Source organism: Diachasma alloeum, unplaced genomic scaffold (assembly GCF_001412515.2).
Source record: "Diachasma alloeum isolate Michigan unplaced genomic scaffold, Dall2.0 Dall_scaffold_00185, whole genome shotgun sequence".
In the NCBI taxonomy this organism is placed as follows: Eukaryota; Metazoa; Arthropoda; class Insecta; order Hymenoptera; family Braconidae; genus Diachasma; species Diachasma alloeum.
Window position 1 is genome coordinate 671,619 of NW_021680351.1, and position 11,265 is coordinate 682,883.

General features: G+C 36.2%; 1 protein-coding gene across 5 annotated transcripts; it reads left to right on the top strand.

The window, feature by feature from the left end:
* Positions 1 to 914: 914 nt before the first annotated feature.
* LOC107048077 (gonadotropin-releasing hormone II receptor) lies at positions 915 to 11,128 on the top strand. Of its 5 annotated transcripts, XM_015271047.1 has the most exons (9): positions 915 to 1,127; positions 1,377 to 1,640; positions 6,126 to 6,390; positions 6,638 to 6,786; positions 6,855 to 6,960; positions 8,059 to 8,266; positions 8,446 to 8,569; positions 8,795 to 8,927; positions 10,420 to 11,128. In XM_015271047.1, the coding sequence occupies exons 3-9, from the start codon at positions 6,136 to 6,138 to the stop codon at positions 10,723 to 10,725; spliced, it is 1,281 nt and encodes a 426-aa protein (XP_015126533.1). In that variant the 5' UTR covers positions 915 to 1,127; positions 1,377 to 1,640; positions 6,126 to 6,135; the 3' UTR covers positions 10,726 to 11,128. The 5 variants fall into 5 exon arrangements, with proteins under 5 accessions (XP_015126533.1, XP_015126532.1, XP_015126536.1 ...); XM_015271046.1 differs by having other exon boundaries at positions 915 to 1,640; XM_015271050.1 differs by lacking the exon at positions 10,420 to 11,128 and adding an exon at positions 9,019 to 9,301 and having other exon boundaries at positions 915 to 1,640.
* Positions 11,129 to 11,265: the final 137 nt, after the last annotated feature.

The following is an 11,265-nucleotide window of genomic DNA, read 5'->3' on the forward strand; positions in this document are numbered from 1 at the left end:
CCGAGTGAAAATTTTTTTTTTTATTTCGACATTTCTGGCGCCTGTGAGGGTTTCATTGGCATTAGAAGGGCCAATAAATACAGAATCGACATTCACTTGACCAAAAAATTCTATTTTGGCGAAAGTCGACTTTCCCCCGGGAAAAATCCAAAATCTGACACTTTGGCCCCGAGTGAAAATTTTTTTTTTTATTTCGACATTTCTGGCGCCTGTGAGGGTTTCATTGGCATTAGAGGGGCCAATAAATACAGAATCGACATTCACTTGATGAGAAAATTCGATTTTGGCGAAAGTCGACTTTCCCCCGGGAAAAATCCAAAATCTGATACTTTGGCCCCGAGTGAAAATTTTTTTTTTTATTTCGACATTTCTGGCGCCTGTGAGGGTTTCATTGGCATTAGAAGGGCCAATAAATACAGAATCGACATTCACTTGACCAAAAAATTCGATTTTGGCGAAAGTCGACTTTCCCCCGGGAAAAATCCAAAATCTGATACTTTGGCCCCGAGTGAAAATTTTTTTTTTTATTTCGACATTTGCGGCGCCTGTGAGGGTTTCATTGGCATTAGAAGGGCCAATAAATACAGAATCGACATTCACTTGACCAAAAAATTCGATTTTGGCGAAAGTCGACTTTCCATTTCATTCCGAGAAAAGTTCATTTCAACCAAACCGAACATTTGACAATGGAAAATAACTACAAACTGATTACTCCCCGATGAGACCCCGTTAATCATGCAAAAAACTGGAAATACAGTGTTGTTAACGAGAAGTATCCAGTTTCCCCACGTCCCTCGGGATTTAGCCTCTCTCCGCCGCTATCAGTGATCATTTGACACTTGACCCGTGGCATCGTGTCAATATCCAAGAGACCGATGCCACGGAGACGTTTAATTGAACCCTTCAGACGTACTTCTGCCAGTCAATCTGTCATGTCTAGATCGATCGAATTTAAACACCTAGGGTTAACGTGAATCACCGATTCGCGATGATGAATAAAAAATAAGAAATATTAATTTAACGTTTTAATGCATCAGTGACGTACGGGAAAAATGAGAAAACAAATAGTGCGTGTGTCTACCCGGTCTCTTATTTGTTCCATCAGTGCAGCATAGATTACCAATCGCGTATGAGACTTCAGAGGAAAATTATCGTGAAATAATTTCGCATGAAAGCGTAGAATTATTGAATGAAATCGACGAATCAATGAACAAATAAAAAATGAAAATAAGAATTGAATTTTTTACTTGATAAAAAAGTCGCCGGAAATTTTTTTGCTAGTGTTTAATTTTTTTATTTGCGATTTTTCATTTTTGTCGCGGGATTTTTTCAATGTGAATTAAAAATATGTTTGGTGATTTTTTTTATTTTTTTAGTGGTTTTCGGTTCTGTTGAGGGGCTTTAGGGTTTTGGATGTGAAATAGAAATATGAAATCCCGATGGAATTCTATAGATTACTTTTACCTCGGATTCTGAAGTGAGTGAAATGTAATTAGATCCGGGGGTGAGAGTCCAAGTTCCTCGTGCTTGTGATTTATTTTTCTTTTGAAATAAAAGTTTTGAAGGTTTTTTCTTTAACTCGCCGGAAATTTTCACGTCAGATATCCGGATATACAGGACATACAGGAGTTTTCGCCAAGGTGAGTGAATATTTGAGATATTGGGGGTGAATGTGGAGTGACAGGGCAAGTTTTCTCATTATTTTTTCATGATCTTTGGGTCTGTGATTTTTACGAGGGGAATTTCTCGGGTTTTGAGAGGGACTGTCGAGAGACTTTTCGTTGAACATTTTAATGTCTCTTGGTAATTAACGATTGACTTACTAGTTCCCTAAATATTCGCAAAATAAAACAAAAATAATTTTTAGAAAACAATTCCCTTCAGATTATTAATTTTTTTTAACGTCAAAAGACTTTTTTTTGTTGGAAATTTTATTTCAAATAGATAGAGGTTGGAGTATCTGACGAAGGTAGATACATTCGACAGATATATCGCGAAGGTCGAGGGAAAAAATCGCAGACGCACGATTTTACCGATTTTTCCCCGAGAACGAGTCGGATGAAGGACGCATGATTTTATAGGAAATAAAAAGAAATTGTTATTTATCCAATTGATCTGAAAGCAGAAAAAATACCGAACAATTTTTCATTGCCTCATGAACACGAAATGATAAACTATTATTCACGAAATTTTTGTAAATGACGCCGTTTGTTAATCTAATTATTTCCTAGACCAAAGAACAGAAAGCAACGGAAAGATCTGAAAACCGCCAATTCTGCAATTGTTTATTGCTATTTATCTCAAGAACGAGTAGTGGTATGAAAAAATGTCACAAAACCATTTTTTTAGCGTGCAAAATTCGCAAAAAAAATGTTTTTGTGACATTTTCCTCTAAAACCACGTGTTACCAAGATACTTGAAATTAAACAAAAAAGCCAAAACTCACTCTTTCTGTTACAATTTATAATTTCACTCAGAATTACTGGTTAAATTATTTAAATAATTCATGATTACAGGAGAAGACTTCGAGGCTTTTTTTGAGAAAAATGAATTTCAATCAAATTTCATCTCAAATCGTTTTCTGAAGAAGGAGAACTTGATTGTCTGATAATAATGAACGAAATCCAAAAAACCTAAACGAAAAATCAATTCTTCATAAATTGAAATAATCACCAATAACTAAAATCCCATTGTTCACCCATTCACCGAAAAATCTCTCCCATAAAATGACTTATTCGTGATATTTCCGTCAAGTTCACTGGAGAAAAAAAAGCGGTACATCCGTGGGGTACAGGGAGAGCAGTGTCAGAACAGAAATGAGAATGTCAGTCGAAGGCCTTTACCAAGGACACTCTTGATATAATGAGAATCAAGATAGCAGGTTCCAGTGAATAAAAAAAAAACCGTAACAAGAAAAAATAAATAATGAGAAAGAATTTTCCCCAACTTTACCTAATTTCTCTCTCGTTACGCGGGTCAACGTAATTGCGATTATTGAAACGAAGACGATTGCGCCTCATTCGGTAACGAGTCTCGATAATTCACTGTTGCAGACACAATACTCGTTGGGACACCGATAAATTAGGATTATTGGACACCCGTTGGGATGATCTACGACGATACCAAGGGGAATTTATCTTGTCTTGGTCCAGAAAAAGATAACTCACCACTCTCTTCAACTCTTTATTTTTGTCGGAAAAAAAAATCCGGTATTAATTATTGAAAAAATTAGTCGAGGTGTATTTGTTGGGGCGAATTACATTTGAGAATTGTTGACGATGTTTTTTATGAAAAAAGATTTTTTCTAGTGTTATTAGCAATTTTTTACGGTTTTACGAGAGAGACAGTTGGAGTTATCAAATAGAATAGTTGGATGGAACATTAAAAAGCGTCTCGAGCACGAAAAACAAATTTCCCGAATCACCCCAAATATCCGTTTTTACTACTGTTTTATTTCGCCCTATCTCCCCTGAATGGAAAAGAAAAAAACACGCGAATAACTTTTGAATTCAGTAGTGCAGTGATAAACGGAGAGGAATTGAGGAATATCTCCGAATCTAAGGGAGATAGCGAAATTTTTGTAATTACGTTTGTTGTAGCACTCAATCAGCTCCACAAAAAAGGTTATAACAAAAATTTTTCTATCTTCCTTAGATTCCGAGATATTGATTGAAAACTGGTCAGTAGTCAAAATTGACTTATCTCCTTTCACCATTTAGCTCCTGAATTTCTTCCCCAAGAAATTGAACCTCAATACTCCCCTACTTTTTATCTATTTTCGAGTGTCGAATGTTATCAGTCGTCCCGAGTAATGAAATGTTTAATTTACGAACTTTGAACTCACATCCAACACTCAGTTTACATCGATCCACTTCAAGATCAAGACAGCCTGAATATACATGCTGTTTTCAATCGCAATTGATCGAACTAATTTACCTCTGGTGTGTGCGAGAGCTGGGGGAGAGGGGGAGGGGCGCATCCGATCTTGGTAAATTCCCACCTCTTGCATAATCATCAGTGAAAGCCCGGAAAATCATCGAAGATGAGTGATGTTCATTAAAAATGAGCTATGATTACTCCAAAGATGTTGCGAAAATCTCTGTGATTTTAATAACCCAGGATTATCAATGAACTGTCACTCAAAATTCTCGTCTTTTTAATCACTTTAGTCGCATTGAGATCGAGTGTGGAAGCTGCGAGTGGAAAATTTTGGGATTTACATTTTCCGAGAGTTAGGGATGTCCAAGTTCTTTGGCTGTTTTTTTCTCCTGTGAAATGCTTTTATATAAAATATAAAATAAAATATAAAATAAAACTAAAATCATTGTGTAAAATGATGTGAATGTGTAAAATATATTATTTATTATTTATTATTTAACCTGTTCAGGCTTGAACTTGAATTTCTATATTGAACCGTTAGAGAACATTTGAAAAATTTGAAAAAAAAAATGAGAAAGTTAGCTTTTGAACGAGGATTGATGAAATAATTCACGAAGTGCAATTTTCAAAAATTGCGAGCGTTTTCTATAAATAATTTATAAACTTGATTATTCTGGTCAAAGTGCCCAGATAACTCCATCTAAACTCCGCACCAGCGAAAACATCGATAGATCATACTATTTCTCCCCATTCGTATCTTTCTTTCACTATTTGTGTTAAACTTCACCAGAGGATGAAAAAAATGGATTTTATTTAATGAAGCGCGAGGAAGGGGATGTTATCAAACTGACGATTCTGATTTGAGGCCTTGGGAATATGTGTTCTCTGTCAACAGTAATCCAGCGTAACAGCTTGAGGTGGTGCGCGGGCGCTTACCGATTTTATTTAGGTGGTTTATCGGGGGAAAACGCGAAGTGGCCGAGAGCCAGTGGTGGCGGACACCCCAAGAAGAGAGGGTTTAAATTTTTTCCGCGAAGTACTAACACTGTTTGATCTTCCAAATCACATAATCGTATTTTCGGCGAGTGGAATAATTAACGCACAATGAATAAAAATCGAAGTTGTCATTTTTTAAATAAAAAAGCAATGATTTAGACTAAATTGTTGACTTGAAAAAAATTATAAAAAATGTTCTGAATTCAATTTATCAATTGGAAACTTATAATTGAGGAGTTAACGATACGATTGCGCACTTTTCTCAATTTGTTTGATGGTTTTCGTGAGTGGAATATTTTTTTTTAAATCGCAGAATAATTCGATAATTTTTTGTAATTCTTGTTTTGACGAGAGAATGTTTTTTTTGATTGATGTTTTTCATCAACGAATGGAAATGTTCTGCTGAATCGATCCGTAAGTGAAACATTTAGTAAGTTGATGATAATAAAAAACTATAAAAAATGTTTCAATCAGTTTTCATTTAACTTCAATAATTTTTTTTTTAATTAGAAAAATTATTGAATGCCAATTTTCAATTGGAAACTTATAATTGAGAAATTAACAATGGATTATACTCTTTTATAGTTTATTCGATGATTTTTGCGAGTGGAATATTTTTTGAAAAATGGAAGAATGATTTGATAATTTTTTGTAATTATTTTTTTGCGTGATAGTGTTTATCTTCTCCCTCGTGTTATTTTCTTATTCTGTCAGAAAAATATTTTTAGTCTTAAAAATTGCTGGAATTTACTTCTGAAGTTTTGTATTTTTGGATTAACAATGATGCTCACAACGACTGAACCTGTAGTCCTCTAAATAAATCCTCCACCAAGAAATGCGTAAATATTTATCATTGGGATGACAACCGTAGTCACTGAATTTCCAGGCTTTTTGACGATCGATTGACTTCACTTTATTACAGAACTTCTCGTTTCCCATTCGAAACCGAAAATAGAGAAGAAAAAGTCGAGGAATTCCCCTGTTACCAATAATCAGAAACGTGACTAGAATTTTCGCTCTAAATTGACAAAGTTTTTTACACTCTCAAAATAAAATAGCTAAAAACCCACAAATCAACGAGAAAATTGGATAAAAAAACTGCAACAGTAACAAAAAGCAGAAAAATTTCAATTAAAAAAATTGCCAGAAGCAAATGAACTTGAAATTTCGGGATTCTTCAAGTTTTTCAATTTCCTAAATTTTCATTTTGCTTGAAAATTTAATTTTGCTGTTTTTTTCACTCATTTAAGTTGGCATTTCATGTCAACGATGGAGGAAACAGAGGCTGCCCTCACCAAAACGTCATTCGGAATGAACGAAACTGACGTGGAAGAACTCCCCATTGACATGCGGTTCAACGAGGGTCACGTAGTGAGCATCATCACCTACAGTGTCTTGATGGTCATCTCGATAATTGGAAACAGTACAGTTCTCTCCCTGATCCTCCAGAGGAGGAGATCAAATCGTTCCAGGATCAATACAATGCTGATGCACCTGGCGGTGGCAGATTTGTTGGTGAGATCATCACGTTTTCGGTATTATAGGAATTTCTCCGACAGGAAGAGTTTTAAGCGAAAATGTCATTGAACATTTTTCGTGGAGATTTCATTTCTCTACGTAAAAGTCTTTATAGCATTTTTCTCTAAACCTGATAGATTTAGAGATATGTGCCTACGATTCCGATTTTTTCAGTGTAATTTTCATCCAATTTTTCTTTCCGTGTAACGACCCCTTTTCAACGATTCCCTTTTGATGGCCTCAGGTGGCAGTTCTCATGATGCCGTTGGAGATCGGCTGGGCAGCGACGGTGTCCTGGAGAGCTGGAGACGCCATGTGCCGGATCATGGCGTTCTTCCGGATCTTCGGGATTTATTTGTCTTCATTCATCCTCGTTTGCATCAGTGTTGACAGGTAGGCGTTACGAACCATCGCAATTTAAGTGATCGTTTATTATAATGCACACTCTCATGCTCGTTAAGGTATTACGCGGTTCTGAAGCCCCTGCAGTTGATGGACGTTGACAGAAGAGGAAAAATAATGCTCGTCGGGGCTTGGATGGGGTCGATACTTTGTTCAGCACCTCAGGTTAGTTTTATCGATTGTTTGCATTACAGAATAACATGCTGAGATTGACATGATGGCGAACTGTCGCCGATTAAAATTCAATAGGCAATGTTGAAATTTCTTCAATTGAGAATTTAATCTTTGGGAAATATTTCTTTCTGACCACCACAATAATCCTTCTGGCCCTTACAGCCCTTACTAGGGGGGGTACGCCCCTTCATCCTTATTCTGACCCTTGTGACCCTTAATCTGACCCTCGTGAACCTCATTCTGACCCTTATTATACCCGTGACCCTTCATCTGATCTATATGACACTGATTTTGAACCTCGTAACCCTTATTCTGACACTCGTGACCTTTATGACCCTGATTCTGGCCTTTATGACCCTTATTCCGACCCTTATGACCCTTTTTCTGACACTCGTCACCTTTACGACCCTCACTCTGACTCTTGTCACCCTTATTCTAACTCTCATGACCCTGATTTTGGATTTCGTAACCCTTATTCTGACACTCGTGACCTTTATGACCCTGATTCTGACCTCTATGACCCTTATTCCGACCCTTATGACCCTTATTCTGACACTCGTGACCTTTATGCCCCTCACTCTGACTCTTGTGACCCTTATTCTAACTCTCATGACCCCGATTTTGAATTTCGTAACCCTTATTCTGAAGCTCGTGACCTTTATGACCCTGATTCTGAGCTCTATGACCCTTATGACCCTTATTCTGACACTCGTGACCTTTATGCCCCTCACTCTGACTCTTGTGACCCTTATTCTAACTCTCATGACCCCGATTTTGAATTTCGTAACCCTTATTCTGACACTCGTGACCTTTATGCCCCTCACTCTGACTCTTCTGACCCTTATTCCGACCCTCATGACCCTGATTCTGACCCTTATGACCCTCATTTCGACCCTTACGACCCTCATTCTGACTCTTGCGTGCCCACAAACAGGTATTTTTTCACTGAGTTACATTTCGCTTCACGACTACCTTTCGTACAGTAAAATGTGCCACAATTTTCTAGATAATATAATGTTCATCCAACTTGTCTCTCCATCTTCTCCCCCTCAAGATCAATCATCAAAATTCTCGTCTTCTTTCTTCTAGATGATAATTTTCCACGTAGAGGCACACCCCAACCACACCTGGTACGAGCAATGCATCACCCTCCACTCATTTCCAACAGGTGGTCATGAGCTCACGTACTCTCTCTTCGGAATGATCATGATGTACTGTTTCCCATTGACAGTCATAATCTTCACGTACTCAAGTATTCTCCTCGAGATCTACAGGAAGTCCCGTGAGTCAGTGCACGGTGAGTGGTGTTTTAGAAGAGTATCAGTGTCATGAGTATCAGTTTATTATTTCAGAAATCACTCATTCATGTGCCAATAGTAAGCATTCATAATTATCGTGCAATAATCATACAGAATTTCATCACGAATTATCGAGTGAAAAAGTTGAACCAACAACGAACGATTGTTTCACATACAGACAGAATACGGAGGTCGTCGTTGGGCTTTCTGGGGAGGGCTAAGATAAGGACACTCAAGATGACCATCATTATTGTCCTCGTTTTCTTCGTCTGCTGGACACCTTACTACATCATGTGTATTTGGTATGTGTTCAGAATTATTATTCTGTGAAATGCTTTTTCACTTTTTACAATGACTTTAATAGTTTTAGTATTTTATTATGTGATTTTTAGTTTTATTATTTACGGTTTCCGAAAGTTTGAGCAAATTCAATTATTCATTTGTAAACAATTAATGGTTAGAAAATGATAATTCTGGGCAAAATATGATTTTGATGACGCTGAATATTCATTGTTTGTCAATCACAGGTATTGGTTCGACCCTAAAAGTGCAAAAACCGTGGATCAGCGCGTTCAAAGGGCCCTCTTTCTCTTCGCCTGCACCAACTCCTGCATGAACCCCATCGTCTACGGTGCCTTCAACATCCGGGGAAACACAAAAGTGAGTTCCAAGCCCAAAACTCTCAGACCCTCTGCCATTTTCTCTTCCACTATTTGCATTTTCTTTCTCACTCGTACGATAATCCTTGTAGAAATCCATGAGAGCACCCACCCTAGAGACTCGGGTAACACCACTATCTCTGTCTGTAAGATTCGTCGACTGATAGTTGTTAACTAAGCAAACGGATCTGTGTTCGTGAAGATTCCAAAGCTCCCAAAGAAAAAACCCAATTAGTGAATGCAATTACTCCGCACTAAAGTGGATTTTCACCCAATTTTTTATGCTACATATTTATTCAGTTGCTGACCAAAGACAATTAATCCTCATAAGTTATGATTTGTAATGATTTTTAGAATTAAACGACATTTTTATTATTTTTTCAATGGCTTTTTTCATTTACCCACATATCCGGATCTTTCTAATTAATTGTTCAACTTTCAGGATTTCACTCTTCCATTTTTTATTGATATCGCGAGAATCTAGTGGATTCTAGAAAAAATTTCACGTTTTTTAAGTAAGAAATTCGATTTTCACAATTTTTTTCATTAATCAGAGAAGAGAAATTTTAAACATTTTCCGCAAAAACGAAGCAAGTGGGAATTTTTGTTTATTATAGCTTCTCAACCCTTAACAGGGTTTAAGAGGGTTTCCAAACCCTTAAGTGGGAAATTGCGATATCAATATTTCAGCGAGAAGAAATTCAACAAATATAAAAAAGTGGGCGGGAAGAACGAAAAAAAAATTTTTTCAATGGCTCCGGAGAGTTTTAAAATCGTATTTTTTTCGAATAATGAAAGCCCAAATACCCATGAATACCCATGAATTCTATTCCCATAAATATAGGCGGGATATCAATATTTTGGAATTTTATAATCTAATTTTAACGCGAAGAAATTAAAAAAATGTAGAAAAACGTAGGCGGGAAGAAATTAAGAGAGTTTTAAAATTGTTTTTTTCGAATAACGAAAGAATACCCATAAATTCTATTTCCATAAATATGGACGGGATATCAATATTTTGGAATTTTATGATCTAATTTTAACGCGAAGAATTATAAAAAATGTAGTAAAACGTAGGCGGGAAGAAATAAAAAAAATTAAATTTTCAATGTCTCCGGAGATTTTTAAAATCTTTTTTTTTTTCGAATAATGAAAGAATACCCATAAATTCGATTTTTATCCTCGTCTGTTGATAGAATGAATAGAGTAAATAACAGAAATTGAGAATTGGAGACAAAAAATTTTATCGGATTATCATTATGTAATAATATGTTGCATATGATAGCATATACTAGCATGCACGAATATATTCGCGCTCCTGAGGGCAAAATGAATGGTCCTGACCCAAAAGAATGGAAATTTTTGCCAAATACAATGCTTCAACTCTCTCCCCTTGCTTTTCCATCCCCTAGAAAAACAATATCCACAACTGCCTCGGCTTAATGAATTGATTAACATTGACCGGTGTGACATGAAGAGATAAAACTTTCCAGAATTCAACGTCCCAGCGTGGTGGAACACTCGGCAAGAAGACATCAATAGAGAATGTCGTCTGTCGTGTGTCGTGGAAACGTCCTGACACTGGCTCACGGGAGCCGAGTCTACCCAATCAGGACACACCCGACACTGACGTGTCCCTCGATATTGCCAATCAACTGTCACACACCATCAGGAAAAATCATGACAGTAAGGACGATCAACATCCCAGACTCTTCATTAAGTTTCGATTATTTCGTTATCACCCCATATCGTGGCAATGGATCATTTGGAAATTCAGAAATAAATTCTACATTACGTGAAATAATAAATTCCACTACTTATTATTCATTTTGTTTTTTATCAATCGATGATAAAAAATTAATCAGCTAATTCATCAATTACTCTCTAGATTATTTATTAAGAGGTAGAAAATGTTCTAGTTTCCGAAACATCTTGTTTTTTATCAATTTTATTAATTTAATTAGGTTGCGCAGATTTTTTTAATGGATATTAATCATCGAGGAAAATTCATTGAGTGTTGTTTCATTCACTTTATTCCAAGAACTGTTCATGTTTTGGATTCATTGATGATGACAAATTAATCTTTTAATTCATTAATTATTCTCTAGATTATTTACTAAGATGTAGACAATGTTTTAGTTTCCAAATCATTTTGTTTTTTAATTTTACCATTTAATTATGTTCTGTAGATTTTTTAATTGAAATTAAAGACCGAGGAAAATTCATTGAGTATTTTTTCATTTGCTTTATCCGCTGAATTACTCCCGCTAGTGATTGATTTCTCAATGGAGTAATTCAATTATTAACGAGGCACAATGCAAAAGATTGAATTATTTCAC

Coding starts and splice junctions, on each gene's coding strand:
- LOC107048077 (XM_015271046.1), top strand. CDS start 6,136: ATGTCAACGATGGAGGAAACAGAGGCTGCCCTCACCAAAACGTCATTC. Junction 6,787..6,854: donor GTTTGCATCAGTGTTGACAG/GTAGGCGTTACG, acceptor ATGCTCGTTAAG/GTATTACGCGGTTCTGAAGC. Junction 6,961..8,058: donor TACTTTGTTCAGCACCTCAG/GTTAGTTTTATC, acceptor TCTTTCTTCTAG/ATGATAATTTTCCACGTAGA.